Source organism: Mastigoproctus giganteus, chromosome 1, assembly GCF_048544385.1.
Source record: "Mastigoproctus giganteus isolate SK-2022 chromosome 1, ASM4854438v1, whole genome shotgun sequence".
NCBI classification, from domain to species: Eukaryota; Metazoa; Arthropoda; class Arachnida; order Uropygi; family Thelyphonidae; genus Mastigoproctus; species Mastigoproctus giganteus.
In genome coordinates, this window is record NC_143575.1 from 40,758,053 (window position 1) to 40,775,070 (window position 17,018).

Here is a 17,018-nt window from a genome sequence, read left to right on the forward strand (position 1 = left end):
AGTGTAGTACCACACAGTTGGTATGTTTATCTTCGGCTATTGCTACCCATATGCGGTACTTTGCATTTGTCAATGTTAAACTTCAGTTGCCACTTCTCAGCCCATTTTCCCAACTTATCTAGATCCACTTGGAGTAGCATACTGTCTTTACTGTTTTTAACAATCCTACCAACCTTTATATCATCTGCAAACTTGGACATTAAACCTGATATACCTTCATCAATATCATTGATAAATACTGAAAACAATGGGCCCAACGCCAAACCATGGGGAACTCCACTAATAACATTTGTCCACGAAGAGCAGTCTCCATTGATTACCACTCTCTGTTGTCTCCCACTCAACCATCCCTTTATCCATTGTAGCAACTTACCCTTAATGTCATACCTCTCCAATTTGTACAGCAGTCTTCCATGTGCAATAGTATCAAAAGCTTTTCTGAAATCCAAGTATATAATATAAAAATTATTTTTGGCATTCAGTTCCTTTGTGACCACATCATAGTATCCAATCAAATTGGTCAGACAAGACCTCCCTTTAAGAAACCCATGCTGTGCCTTAAGGATTACTGCAGTCTAGTCTAGATGATCCTGCAATGCTTCTTTAACCAGTGATTCCATTATTTTCCCTGGAACACAAGTTAAACTAACAGGTCTATAGTTACGTGTGTCACCTTTTAAACTACCTTTGTGAATTGGTGATACATTTGCACACCTCCAGTCCATGGGGACCTCCCCTGAGTCCAAGGAAGCTCTCATAATTATGGCTAAGGGTTTGCTTACTTCCTTTGCTGCCTCCTTTAATATAACTGGATAGATCACGTCCACCCCAAGTGCTTTCCTTATGTTTAACTTCAACAATTTCTCCTCCACTTTGCGCTCTTAGTTATTACAAAATCATTTAGGTCCCTGTTACAGTTTGATAAACTTCTGGCCCTCTCCTCCTTAAATAACTCCTCATGTGTGAATGTAGATGCAAAATACTCATTCAGTTTATCAGTTATCTGAGCATGATCATCAATAGTCAACCCATCTATGTTAAGTGGTCCACTCTGATTCATCCCTTTCCTTCTACGCAATAAAACAATCGAAATAAACAAACGCAATAAATAATCGTAATATGTATTTTATTACGATTTTTACATATTAAAATATTGCTAATCCTTTTGCTTTTATCGTAAGCAAACTTGTTCCTGATCTCTACTTTCTTTGATCTATCCAAACAGATAACAGAAATTCCATCTCTTCCAATTTTTTCTGTCTTGATCTAATGTCTTTTGTTACACTTTGAGTTGTTCCTGCTATAAAAGTTGCTTTTATTTTCTCTGCATTCTTTCTAATTGTTCTCAGCAGTTAGGTTATGTTATTTCCTAACCTAAACTTAAAGGTTAAGTCAGGAAATAAAGTTTCCTAACTTCGTCTGTCACACCGACATGTCAATCAATATATTGTTCTCGATTTCTACTGCCACTACCAATAACACGCACTGTCTGTTTACTGAGAATGCAGGGAGAAACTGTGGTAGCAACAAACTAGTTTGTCTGGAAAGTTGCTGTAATTTGCCATGGTTCTTGTGCTGGCTTTTTTTACCTTAGCCATTTTTCTTTTTCTCTCTGAACCTGCAGTATCTTCACCAGCGTGCTTCCTTTTCATACCGTTTTCAAGTATTTTATTCATTTTTAGGGAATAAAGCATAATTACAGTATAAAAAAAAGAAAAATGAAGAAGCACGTTTTATAGACACAAACAAAGCAGCACACATGTAGCAACTGAGTAATCAACACATTAAGTATTGCATTCGCTGTTGTGATTCTGCTGCGTTCAACTACCATTTCTTGTAAATGCAAGCCAAATCATGAATAAGTGAATTTGGTTCGTGTCATATGTGACATCTTTCCCCTATTTATAAACCGTGTATGATCGAATTCATGTAGTGTAAACGTGCGTTATATGAGGACTGACTGTATATATAAACATTGTAACAAGTCAAAATAATTTTTGTGTGTAATTCAGTGGAAATGAATCTTGTTTTAGTTGAACATGCTGAACAGTACTTCTTATTTTTGGAGAGGAGAAGCATGAGTCAACAAGTATATCAGAAACTGCAGTATGGCAATCCACACTGTCCAAGGTTGCATAGTATTAAAACAAAGAAGACTGGCCTCATGTAATATGGTACTTTTTTTTTCTGGACAAAAGTGACACATGCACACATATAAACCACTGCTTCGCATTACTTTTCTGAACTGTGTTACTTTCAACATTGTTACTTTTGAGCTATAGAATTTTAGTTCAATAAAGATAGAAATTTTTATTCCCTTTGAACCAAACAGTTATGAGAAAAACTTCACGCCGTTGAATCGTGTATTAAATCAATTTCACATATCAAAACAATTTTAATACTTACTGTGTCTTGTAAACTGCTTCGACGACTTCTAATACCAGAATCTTTTCTGCTGCTATTCAAAGTTGACAGACTACTATGGCGATGAACTGGCAGCATTGGAACAGTTGAGCCATCTTCATCAATATCACGCCCCCTTTCTGACTGACAACTAGTTTTACGACTGGCAGAACTTGATATTTCTGTCAGTACAGCAGGAGGAAATGGCCAAGAATGCCGTGTGGTTGATGAAGCAGAAAATTTTGAATATGCAATATATTTCCTGCTTTTGATGAAGTACGTTTTAATATCTGTTAGAGAAAAATGTTTACTAATCATGCTCAGTATTAAATTTCTGCTTAAATCTAAAACTTTCTTTCCTAGATAAACTTATTACAAAAAACTTGTCTTAATAAGTTGGTTTTAAATAAGTTCAGAGTTCATTTTTTAAATAATTTTTCTTCCTTGAAAGGTTAGTGCCTTTTCACTTTTAGATAGGGACAAAATAGTATATGCAATTATAAAACTTAAATGTCAAATTCTTAATGTGTATGCGTGTGCTCCAAAGCCAGTGATGGCTTGGAGCATACACATTATTGGAATGAGGATAACAGTACACTTATTGGGTTTTAGACATATCAAAGACTTAGACCATACTGTGCCATTGCATATTATGTCTGTACAAATGTACAGACATGTATGTTTGTACCAATCTGTATGTTATGTGGGCTGAAAATCCTGGAATAACTCATAAGCGGAACCAAACCCTACTCCCTCCATCTGAGATTCACTAACTACAGCCTAGACTGAAGAAGTCTTTAGAAATTCCTCCAGCCAATGACAGAACTTGTACACATATCAGATGACTCCAAATGAGTGACAATTGCTAAAATCACTACACTGTCATAGAGGACTAACAGTACACATTACGTTATTAATAACAAACTGTTCATTACAACTGATATTACAACTGTCAGAAAACTTCCATTTCAAGGATTTCAGAGACTAGTAATTTGGTGTTACCATTACAGGCAGTTCTCGCTTTACGAGTTCCTGGGTTTACGAGTTTTTTTCCCCCAAGTATCAACAAAATCGAAAATATGAACATTAATTGCAAAAAATGAATGTTAAACATTCATAAATATCACATTCCAAACCACGTGCATAGCTATATAATACAGTGTACCCTGCTTTACGATATTAATCAGTTCCAGAGACACCATCGTATCGTTAAAATATCGTAATGTGAACCCAATAACACATTGTTTTTTGGTAATTCATTTCAAGATCTAGGAAGTTGAAATTTTCACTGTATAACTAAGCTATTTATCTCTCTAAAATATTATTTTTAAGGTCACGAGCATGATTTTAAGGCCATATAAAAGGTTGTGAGCGTCGTTTGTAAATTGTATTAGTTACCAATTCAAATCATTAAAATGCACTACACTTTCATCATTATCATATGTTCCATTATAAGAATCAATTATGTCATTGTGATATTTTTCAAAAGCACATTTCTGGAGGTCACGACCATAGAACAATAAAAACAATTTGCACTTTCCGATTTATTGGGCTTTTCTGTTACTGCAAGCAATTATAAACTCGATTTTCTTGCATTTGCAAAAATACTGATAGCTGGAATTGTGTGGTTTTTTACATTATTATGGTGAAATGTGTTTCCCCTTTACTGAAATCTTCAATCGTATAAAAAACTTAAATAAATTTTCAGAATCTTCTCTTCATTCCGTTTTTTTTTTAAGCTACGTAAACTTGTTACTCCACACAAATCTTGTTAGTTGCAATTTGTCTGCCATTAAAAAATGCTTATACATGCAATCATGAAATTTATAATTAAAAGAGAAGATTATCTTGGAAACAAACGCCTCTTGAAACATTTCTGAAGAAGACTCCTTGTGCAACAAACCAGCGAGTGCCAAGCCAATAATGAGTGATCAATGAGTGTGCATTTAGTCGGTGATGAACAATAAACATTCTTTAACATTTGTAAGTCGTAAACGATTTCTCTATTATTATAATTTGCTTGATTTTACAGGCTACATTTTCATTTCTTTCGATAAATCAATCACTGTTTAAGCATAAACTAATTAGCTAACTAATTTCATTGTTGAGAACATAACCCCTATTTTTAACCTTATGTCTATGGGAAATAAATTCCCACTTTATGAGTGCACGCTAGGAACGAATTAACTTGTAAAGTCGAGAACTACCTGTATTTTAAATCCAGCAAGTTTAATATCAAATTGTTTCTAATACTTCAGATGAAAAAAATATGAACTTCTCACAAAAGTAGTCAGTTGAGAGAAAAGTGGATGTATTCTGTGGTTAGCTAATGTAAATAATTTCTTTACATATACACTGAGTGATCACTGAATTATGACTACCCTATGAAAACTTAATGCGACCCGTTGACCACATGAGGTACGAAAGTGCAGAATTAGTCGACCTACGTAGCATAGATAAGGTGTCAGTGGTTCAGTAAGTAGTAAAATTCCGAGCATGATGGGTAAAAGGAAGGGTTTATCTGACTTTGATTAAGGACAGATTGTGGGTGTTCGACGAGCTGGTACCTCAATTTCACAAACAGCTGAACTGGTGGGGTGTTTGAGAGCTGCTGCAGTTAAAGTGTACCAGGACTGGCATCAAAACAGTCAAACAACCCAACGGCAAAACTGCAAAGATCAGCGAAAAGTTGATGTTCGAGGTGAATGGCGGGTCTGACAATTCGTACAGGCACAGCACTGTTGAAGACTTGATTACCCAATACAATATGGGCCAACCCGAAACAATATCTGGCACGACCATGTGTCGCACGTTTGTACATATGGGCTATACCAGCAGACGACCCCTACCTACCGCATCCTCTCTTAACCAAGGTTCATTGGCGTAAAAGACTCGTCTAATGCAAAGAGCATGCAAGTTGGACATTAGAAGACTGGAAGAAGGTGTGCTGATCAGATTAATCAGGTTATTTACACCACTCTGTGGACGGCTGTGTACCGATTTGGCGCCAACAATATGAGGCTCTTGAACCCTGGTGCATGGTATCAAAAGTGCAGGCTGGTGGAGGCAGTCGTATGGTGTAGGGCATATTTCACTGGCAGGAACTTGGACCCCTGGTACATGTCAATGATCAGTGGTCTCCACTATCATCAACTGTTTGCCGACTGTATACACCCTATGTTACACTTTTTCTCGAATGGCGATGGTGTCTTCCAAGATGACAATGCACCGAGCCATCAGGCACTTGTGCAGGAATGGTTTGAAGAGCACAGTTCTGACTTCCAGCATATCAATTGGCCTCCGAACTCCCCCGATATCAATCCCATAGAGCACTTGTGGGACACTATGGAAAGGCATATCAGGCATCTGTATAAACTAATCACCTCCATACCTGCATTGCTGACTGCATTGCACACAGCTTTGGTTGGCCATATCTCCCGAACGCTTCCGACACCTTGTTGAATCAATGCCACGAAAGATAGCTGCTGTACTGAGGGCAAAAGGAGGACCTACGAAGTATTAGGTAGGTGGTCATAATTCAGTGATCACTCAGTGTATAAAAGTTTAGGTCTTAGGATAAGAAAAAAAGACTACAGAAAAAAGTGTAGCAATTGGTCACATCTAGTAATGATGTCTTAAACAAAGATGACTAATGTCACAGGCAAGGCAAATACCAGTTCCCATCACATGTTAAGTCAAGATGTTATAACCTAAATACACTAAGAGTTTCCTACAGGATTTGTTGGATAGCTGTTCAGAATTAACACCAAGGTAGCTAAGGCCATGAGAGGCACTAGTATATAATGTCTGTATGTTAGCATTAGCATTAGTAGAGGCATTTGATGCAAGAAAGCAAGCTTATGCAGCATCAGCCGAAAAAAAAAAAAAAAAAAAAACCCACTTCCACATCACCCCTCTGTTCGTTCAAAATACCTGTCCAGCTGAGCCTTAAACTTATTTAGGCTATCAACCTCCACGACAAGGGATGGAAGTCTGTTCCACCAACCAACCACCCGCTGACTAAAGGCAAATTTCCGCACTTCTATCCTACATCTGTCTTTCCTCAATTTGAATTTATGCCCTCTCAGGTGATTATTCTGAGATAGAGGAAGAATCCCATCAGCATTGAGCATGCTCAAACCATTCAAGGCTTTATACACCTCTATCAGATCACCTCGCTGGTGCCTAGTCTCCAGACACTGTAATTTGCAAAACTTAAGCCTTTCTTCGTAAGAGCACCCCTTTGTTCCATTCACTAATCTTGTTGCCCTTCTCTGTACTCGTTCCAGCAGCTCTACATCCTTCTTGAAATGAGGCCTCCAGACCTGTATACAGTACTCTAGGTGTGGCCTGACCATTGCCCTGACCATTATCCCTGCTGGAAAAATTCCTGTATATCATTGACAATACTCCATGAGCTACTCTTGCAGCCTGTCTGCACTGCTCAGAGAACTTCATATCTGCCTGCACAACCACCCCCAAGTCTCTTTCATTCTGTACCACTGTCAGTGTAGTACCACAGAGTTGATACGTTGCTCTGGGGTCGCTGTTTCCCATGTGTAGTACTTTACATTTGTCAATGTTAAACTTCATTTGCCACCTCTCGGCCCATCTGCTCAACCTTTCCAGATCCTGTTGCAGCAGCATAGTGTCAGTAGTGTCCTTGACAACCCTGCCAACCTTTGTATCGTCTGCAAACTTGGACATTAAGCTTGATATACCATCATCAATATCATTTATAAATACAGAAAACAATAATGGACCCAACACTGAGCCCTGAGGGACTCCACTAATAACATTAGTCCACGATGAGCAGTGTCCATTGATTACCACTCTCTGTCTTCTCCCCCTCAACCACCCCTTTATCCATAGCAGCAATTTGCCTCCAATGTCACACTGCTCCAATTTGTGTAGCAGTCTTCCATGTGCAACAGTATCAAAAGCCTTTCTAAGATCCAAGTATATAATATCAAAGCTATTCCCTGCATCCAGTTCTTTTGTGACTGCATCATAGTATCAAATCAAATTGGTCAGGCAAGACTTCTATTAACAAAACCATGCTGTGTCCGAGCTATAACTGAAGTCTTGTCTAAATGATCCTGCAGTGCTTCTTTAACCAGTGCCTCCATTAATTTTCCTGGAACAGAAGTTAAGCTCACAGGTCTATAATTACTTGTGTCAGCCTTTGATCCTCCTTTGTGAATTGGGGTCTCATTTGCACATTTCCAGTCTATGGGTACCTCCCCTGAGTCCAAGGAAGCTCTCATAATTATGGCTAATGGTTTGCTTACTTCCTTTGCTGCCTCCTTTAACATAACTGGATAGATCCCATCCACCCCGGGTGCCTTTCTTGTGTTTATCTTCAACAATTTCTCCTCCACTTTACTCCCAGTTATTTCAAGATTCTGTAGCTTACTGCTAGAGTTGAATACACCTCTGGCATTCCCCTCACTGAATAACTCCTCATGTGTGAATGTCGATGCAAAATATTCATTTAGTTTGTTAGCTACCTGAGCAGGATCATCAACAGTTGACCCATCAATATCAAGTGGACCAATCTGATTCATCCCCCTTCCTTCTAGAGTTTACATAAGTAAAGAACTCTTTGCTGTTTTTCTTTGCATCCCTTGCCAAGGATTTCTCGTAATCTGCCTTCGCCTGCCTAACCTCCTTTGTAACTTGGTTGCATATCAACTTGTATCTATCATAGGCTTCTGTGTCGTGTGTTAATTTGTAAGTATCCCATGCATTTTTCTTCTCTGCCATATGCCTCATTAATTCATCTGACATCCATTTTGGCCTAAACCTTGAACAATATTTCTTAGTTGGTATGTAAAGCCTAGTAGCTTCCAAGATAAGTTCTTTGAATGCTTCCCATTTTGAATTTGCTGTTGGTAACATCATCAGTTGGTCCCACTGTATAGAATTTAAATACTGTCTCAGTCCATCGTGGTCACCTTTACGGAAGCAATAACCCTTCCCTTTACCCCTAATGGTAGTTACCTCTTTGAGTAAATCCCACTTCAGCACACTGTGATCACTGCCACCTAGTGGTTCATTTATCTGCAGATTCTTAATGCATGAAGAATCACTGCTGATAATCAAATCAAGAGTATTACTCCCTCTAGTTGCCTCCCGAACATGCTGATGTAGAAAACAATCATCCAATAAATCCACAAAAGCCCTGCTAGTGTGTGAGTGACCAGCCCCCAAATTCCAGTCAATATCTGGGAAATTAAAATCTCCCATTATAAGACTCTCTGATTTACTGGCCCACTCTATTTCCCTGTACAGTTTCTTATTATACTCATCAGAGTCATTAGGCCTATAGCACACTCCTACTTTCAATTTTGATCTCCCAATGCTTATGTCACACCAAACTGACTCAACACTGCACTGTCCAGCGATGTCGACTGGCTTCACTTCCTTGGTTTTTATGTGTTTCTTAACTAATAGCATAAACCCGCCCCCCCCTTCCTATCCTGTCTATCCTTTCTGTAGACGTTGTACTCCCCAAATTCCAGTTCTGCACCCCTTATATCAGTGTGACACCACGTCTCTGATATCCCAACAATATCTGCCTTTGATGTTTTGAGCAATACCTCAAATTCATCAAATTTATTTACTAAACTCCTAGCATTGGTGTACACGCAAGTATACCTGCACCTGTTTCTATTCTTAGGTACCCTAACACAATCCATGTGTTTACTTGTACCACAATGGCTCCCAGCAGTCTCTGAAATATCGTACATCTTGTTTTTCAGGCTTCTGCTCATTCTAATAGAAGCAGTGCAAGAATCTCTTTCACCTCTGCCAGTGGCTACTGTCAATCTATTGGTCTTTGTCTCCCCCCAAGCTAGCAGTTTTCCGACCCACCTAACACTGCCTCGATAGCTTCAGCAAATATTCATGCACCCTTTCTATTTAAGTGTATCCCATCCCTGTATATGTTGTGTATATTTGATGGATGTTTTGCCTTGTATATTTGTTTTTTTTAGATAAAAAAAAATCAGTTTCCACGAGCAAAAACCCTGTACAGTCAGTCCTCATATAACACGTGTTTACACTACACGAATTCGATCATACACGATTTATAAATAGGGGAACGATATCTTATATAACACAAACCGGATTCGCTTATGCACGATTCGCCTTTGTGTTTACAAGAAATGGCAGAGTCACCCCAACCGAACGCAACACGATAGGAATGAAGAGAAGATTCTGAAAATGTATTTATGTTTTTTATATCAGTGAAGGGGAAACACATTTCACCATAATAACGTAAAAGCCCACACAATTCCAGCTATCGGTATAATCGCAAATGCAATTAGATCGAGTTTACTACCAGTTTATAACAGATTCCACCAGCAGAAACGCAATTGGAAATTGTTTTTATTGTTTTATGGTAGTAACCCCCAGAAATGTGCTTTAGTAAAATGTGAGGTCTTAATAGTGTATCTCTACCTTTACGGTGCTGTTTATTCAGTTGCTACACGCGCGAAGCTTTGTTTAAAAATAAAATAAATTTTCTGTTTATACTCCGGGACGACCAAACAGTCAGAGGAGTTCCCATGATAGATTGAATACAAGAAACAGCACCGTATTCAGCAGTCACGGGCTTGAACCCCGGTCACTCAAGGCACGTGTACTTATGAACCCGCGCGCCTGACCACTAGGGCTACGGCGGCCTTATAATTTTATGTGTATCAAGCGCGCCTCCTCATTTTGTAATTGTGCTTTATTTCTTAAAAATTAGTAAAATACTTAAAAGGTGTGAAAAGGAGGCGGCCTGGTGAAGACACTGCAGATTCAGAGAGAAAAAGAAAAGCAATATCGATAAACAGAACAGAGGCGGACTGGGTCAAAAATTCTTACCCGGGAAAATTTATAGTGGCCTCATACTCTGGTTTATGGCCAAAATCATACCGGCCCACCGGGGTTTCCCCGGTAAGGCTTATGGCCAGTCTGCCTCTGTCGATAGAGAAAAAATATGAAATTGTCAAACTCTTTGAGCGAAATGAAAGACCATGTGATATTGCACGTGCTACAGACCTAAATGAGGCAACGCCGAGAATTACAAAGAATGTAGAGAAAATAAAAACAACTTTCATAGCAGGAACAACTCAAAGTGTAATTAAAAACCATTAGATTAAGACACAAGAATTGGAAGAGATGGAACAGCTGTCATCTGTTTGGATAGAAAATCAAACAAAAAACAAGTTTGCTTACGATAGAAGCAAAGCATTAGCAATATTTTATTACGTAATAGTCGTAATAAAATACGTAAGTTTTATTCGTAAAAAATACTTACATATTTTTTTATTTATTATATTATAATAAAATATAATAATAATAATAATATTATAAAAAATTATAATATTATTTTTATTATGTATTTTAATCGTTATAAAATACGTAAGTATTTTATTACGATTATTTATTGTGTTTGGTAATGTTTTGGTTAAAAATGTGTGTTCAATCTTGGGTGGTCGGCACCTAACCCTATTTTTCCTATAGGGCCTGTTGTTTATATTGCACGATTTTGCATTGCACGAGAGTTTCTAGGAACACAACTATCGTGCTATATGAGGACTGACTGTAGTCCTAACTCAAGACCAACTAACGAGGCTTTGGTGTGTGAATTTGTGTAAATTTTAGTAGTCTTGATTATTTTTCATTTAAAATTTGTGGTGCTGCTGTAGTTTTTCTAATCATGATAATCTAGTATGTTTACAAAGTAGATGAGTAGTTCAAAAGTTACTTTAAAATTCTTGCATAAGCTTGGACATGTGTCTGCTGACCTGTTAGGGTATGCATTCAACTTATGCAGAATTATATAAAATATATTTAACCTGCTATTAACAGTGTCATATTTTACTGTAATAGTATTCAGCTTATTTTACAGTTTGTTTTTAATGTTTTGTTTTATACTGTAGCCTGGAATATTTAATAATGAGCTGTAGTTCAAAAGTTACAGTAATCACTATCAGCAATCAAGAACTTACAGTACAGTCTAGCTAATGTCATACATCAATATTTAAAATTTTTGCATGTGTCACATTGTTGTAATATTTCATAAATTTAGTTTAAACCTTTTAGTTATGACTTTGGTTAGAACTAGATCCAGCAAAAACTCGAGAAAGTATGATGACATAACTTCAATGTTGAGCTGTGAATATTTTAACAATGAGCTCGCCATTTGCCGACTTTTTATTATTTTTTTTTACAACTATGGAAATATAATTGATACATTTTTTTCATTATAAAAAATGACATAAAATATTTCCCACATCACAAATAACAGAAAAACTATCACAAAACATTCTAGAATATAAAAACAAATATTACATTAAAAAAAAAAAACTATTCTAGAAAACATACACAAAAAGCACAATTACATGAAAAAAATTATTACATTCATGAAAAATTTATTGTAAATACTGCCACTTAGAATTTACTTCTTTATTAATATTTGTTGTCAATCTTCTGCTTTGCTCAATAGCTGAGCAATGATTATGGAGGAAAAATTTGAGGTAACGATCCAGATCAAATTTAAGCAATGGTTTTCCATTTAAATTTATGGTCATCATATCTGCAATGTGTTTAATTTTTAAAGTTATTCTTTTTATTGTTAAAATATTATTCATTACGTTGAAAGCTCACTCAGCTTCAGCATTGCTAATCACAATGGTTTCAAGGATATTTCTGGCTTTTTTTAATTGAAAAGTTGAGTTTTTTAGGAGCATTGGCGACTAAGGCCATGTTGCTCCGTGTATATTGTCTGTAAAAATTGCATGTGTTCTGAGGTCAATATTCTGTTTGCTGGATGAAAATCCCAAGTTTCTGGGAGAAAAACCATGCTACCCTGGCCTGAGACTGACTAACTCAGCCACGTTGTGAAAAAAGTCCATAAAAATTCCTCCCATCATTGATGGGATTCAAACTCAGGTCTTTTCCACCCGATGTCGGGAGATCAGTGATCCTACCAACTGTGCTACCCAAGAGGGATTAATAAAAAAGGGAATTTCACTCGATTTTAAAGATAAACTGTCTTCAGCAAACTCTCTAAAATTATTAATTTTCATTTCACATTTTATTAGAAAACTTAAATTTCCAATTCGGTTTTTCACCCTCTTGCCATGGAGATGAAAGTGCTTCCATATTCCACGTTTCTAGGTAGCATATGTTTAAAATTTCTTTAAATTCCTCATCGTCAATGATTTATTATTTTCTTTATTTAATTTAAAATCACTCTGTTGCATTAATAACCTATGTTTTAAGGATAAAACAATGCAGTTTAATAACTTGTCACGAGGTATTTTTTAAAATGTGTTCATACTTTAGATTTTGATTCCTTCAAATTCGTTTTGACTTCAACATGCTCTCAATTTTAGCTTCATAATTTCCTTCAGAATTTTTCAAATTAGCAATCGCATCGATAGTTTGAAGAATTAATTTAACTGCTTTTACAATAGTGATTCTGCGACTTTGTAAATCTTCTGAAAGGTAAGAGAGCTCCTGCAAGATGTCGATCATTAGGGCTAAATCTTTAAGAAATTCCAGATTTAAAAGTTGGTTTAATAATCCAGAAAATTTAACTCCTGATTCAAAATGTTTGTACAAAGGGGGATAATTCCTCCAGAACGCAATTGCCGTCCGCAAGCTACAACCTGTCCATCGTGGCTCGACACACGACCAATCTTTATAGTTTCCATATCAAGTTCTTTAGCAATCATCCTTTACTTGCACTGTTTTTTTGGAGATTGGTGATATAATGTATATATTTTCATTATTATTATTGCCTGTATGCCATTACATTTTGGAACATTTTCTTCACAGTGATGGCCTCAACACAGTTTCAAAATCTACCAACATTTGATCTACAGAAAGTTTATTTAATATCTTAGTGGCCCCAATTCCTCCCCTTTCCCCATTAACGTCACTAGTTCTTTGAATACTGTCCAAAATGTCGGAATCACTCGGATATTCAATTACTGTGACCATGAAAATATAGACAGGAGAAGTTTACCGAAAGGCTTGGATCGCTCACTTCTCTGAAAAACAGATTGGTTTATTTGGTTTTTTTTTTTTTTTTTTTTTTTTTTTTTAGGAGCATTAGCAACTAAGGCCATATTGCTCCGGGATATGCGGTGGTCATTCCCTGACCTTTCCACATCCTCCGTATTTGGTGGTGACGGGCTCGAACCCCGGTCTAATCAAGAAGCGTGTGTTACGCACTGCTGCTCCTTCCCACCTGGCTACGGAGGCGCCCTGAAAAACAGATGACTGCTTGCTAGAGTAAAGGGGAACAACAACACAGGTTGGCAGAGGCTATTATCCATGTTGAAAATACACCTCAATCTACTGACTGGCTATGGAAAGCATTTTGACTAGTGCAACTTCTCGGTATGTGGGATAGGTAGCTGCATAGGTTTTACGGGCACCACTAGCATTGCAGTATGGTAATCCTTTTAACCCTTAATTCATGCTTTCTAATTGCCTAAAGGCCAGAAGTGGGAACAATGCATACAAAGTCTCTCTCTCTCTCTCTCTCTCTCTCTCTCTCTCTCTCTCTCTCTCTCTCTCTCTCTCTCATAGTCTGTTCATTATATGCAAATTTTCTTTGTTCTATGGAAACAATTTTAAATTTAATTACCAAGAGGATTTCAAAAAAATAAACAGAGGTCTGACTGCAATTAAATCAAAAATGAAGCAATTTTAAAATACAGAACTGGTCAAGTGCACCCTTGAAATGCTGCACCTGGGCCAAGCTCGCTTCACCATAGTTCTGGCTCTGGATACTCAATAATTGAATTCAGGATTTAATTTGTAAAATAAATGATCGTTTCAACAATGAGCTCTAGTGAGCCCACTATAGCTCACTACTGCATAACTTATATGAGAATTGCTGCAGGCATTTCTCCTGAGGCAAATCAGAGCTTATTACTTGTGCTGACTAAGGGATATTTAGGGCTGTAGCTACAAGAATATAATAGTGCAGCAGATGATCCCTTTGTGTGTTATATACAAAGAGAGTGGGATAATGAAGTGAAAATTCAATGTTTGATGGCAAGAATGCCTGAGAGAAAAAAAAAAAAGGGGTTGATACCCTGAAGAAAATAAAATCAGAATGCTCACAATAGGGAGATCCGCCACAACACCCAATGGATACCCCGTACATCTCTCTTTAGGGTCTGATCAGCAAAAGGGACTAGAAGATTTTAATTCTGGGAGATTCACTTTGTTAGAGAAATAGGGAGTTCTGTAACAGAGATAGGTAGAGTAGGACTAGGTTATGCTTGCCAGGTCCAAACATTAATGATACTGTACAACAATTATCTTCTTATCTTAATAATATGAAATATGGGCAATCTGAGATCTTACTTCATGGTTATGAGATGTTGGGAAAGAAGCAATTAGTTAGGGCTCAAAGTGAAACTGTCTAAAATTTTATCTAGGCATGACAGGAACTGGAAATATTTTTCAAGGCTTATGGGACAGAATTTTTCTCAGCTTGGCCTCAACTTGTTGAAGAAAGGGACTGTTCCTGTAGAGATGGAATACACTTGAATAGTGTTAACAGGTACAAGCTATTTCTGCAAAGGGTTTCCTGAAACAGTTGTCAGAGACAGTGGCAACTGTTTCAGGAAGCTGCTGGCAGGAGGGAAGAGTAAAGAAACCAAAAATTTTATTGTGAGAAAAGAGCAGGCAAATTAGAGTTTTGTGCTACTTCAAATCATCCTACTCGAAAATGCAGCTATTTGAAAAGCACTGGGGTAAATATTCCCAGCAGTACAAGTCCTGCTGGGAATATTTATAATACTGGCTCTGAGAGCTGAAACTGGCTGTAAGAGTAATGAATCAAGAGAATTTGAGTAGTTCTGGTACACTCTTTGTAGTACTAAACAGTTGTACAAAGAGTATACCAGAATATCTAAATATACAACTGGCAAATTCCTGTCATAAGCAGCCGTATGTGATGTGTTCAAGGTTCAAAGAACATGAAAAGATAGATCCTCACATGTTTATATGCTAATGCTAGAAGAATAGTTCATGAATTTTGCAATTTCAAAGTCTACTGGTTACATTCATGCATTAAGAATTTTCGGGTAAAGGAACCACCTAGGTGGCAGTGATCATAATGTACTGATAAAGAATGTATTTAAAAATATAACTACTGCTTAGTTCAAAGGAAAAGGAGGCTAAGGTAAAGAAAGCCAACATTAGAACCATGGGAAACGTTTACCGGTCAAAAGCATTTCCCAGTACCACAGCTTCTCCCTGCATTTTCAAACAGATGGTGAGTGTTATCGGTAGTGGCAGTAGAAGTCGATAATGATGTATTGATTAGTTTTTTCTTATTATTAAAAGCAGATTATAGGACTTCATGAGTGAGCTGAAATTTACTTATTGGTACACCCTGCAGACTGCCTCAGTCTTATGGTGTTTATCCCACCTACCCGCTGTTTTAACCCGATATGAAAACGGCTTATATAGACGGTGCGTGTAATTGGTAGTTGCAGTAGAAGTCATTTTCCTATTGGGTTAAAACAGTGGAAAGGGGAAATAAACACCAAGACTGAGACAGTCTGGAGGGTGTACTCGTAAGTAAATTTCGGTCGCAAAGGCATTACACTCATGAACTCCAATAATCTGCTTTTAATAATGAGAAAAAACTAATCAATACATCTTTATCAACTTCTACTGCCATTACCAATTACATGCACCATCTGTTTACCGAGAATGTAGGGAGAAGCTGTGGTACCAGGAAACGCATTTGACTGCAAAAATTTCCCGAAGTTTCCTGTGGTTCTTGTGTTGGCTTTCTTTACCTTCTCTGAAAGGGATTTTGCTTTTTAAAAAAGACAACTACAATGGTCTTTGATAGTTTTTAAATTCTTTTCAGTAGGACCAACTGATGTAGTTAACAGATGATAATTATAAGCCTTATTGCATGTGCAGTGTGTTGTATGTATGCAGACATGATTGTGGCTAGATAATGTCAAAGGTGATGCCTTTGTGTGTGCTGCTATAGGAGGGCAAGGAAATTAAGTAAAAATTTATTATTTTGTTGGAAAATTTTGAATACCCCAAAAGGAATTAAATCAGTGGGATCATCAAGCACTCAGCTGCTCACCTTAATATTAGAGCCTATCCTCACACATCTGGATGTGTGTCGGGATCACCATAAACAGGATACACCGGTTCCACAGAGTCACCAAAGTTATTCTTGGTGACTATTGTCAGGGAAGTGGGGAATATTTCATGCATTAAGGATAGGTGGAACAGGAACAGAGTATGTCTGCCAAGGGCAAAAGTTGATGTAGAACAATTGTAATCTTTTAAGGGCACAAAAGGTGATAATTGTGATAGATGTTGGTATTAAAAATATTAAGCATGGGCATCCTGAAGCTTTACTTATCAAGTACAAGATAATGTTGAGAAAAGGCTGCAAGTCAGGACTGAATTTGAAAGGATCTGGTATTTTGCCATATGATAGGAGAAAATTTATGAAGATAGCTTTGTCAATTCAGACTTGAAGAAATTGTAGGAGGCTCAGGATTAGAATTTTTCTTACACTCACCAGTGCTTTTTAACAAATGAGTTTTTATAGA

General features: G+C 37.2%; 1 protein-coding gene across 1 annotated transcript in view; it reads right to left on the minus strand.

The window, feature by feature from the left end:
• Ac13E (Adenylyl cyclase 13E) overlaps positions 1–17,018 on the minus strand; it is a 189,596-nt gene that overhangs the window by 62,728 nt on the left and 109,850 nt on the right. Inside the window, exon 3 of the mRNA XM_090370805.1 lies at positions 2,407–2,693. Within this exon, the coding sequence (XP_090226931.1) occupies positions 2,407–2,693 (287 nt within the window). The remainder of the gene's footprint in view (positions 1–2,406; positions 2,694–17,018) is intronic.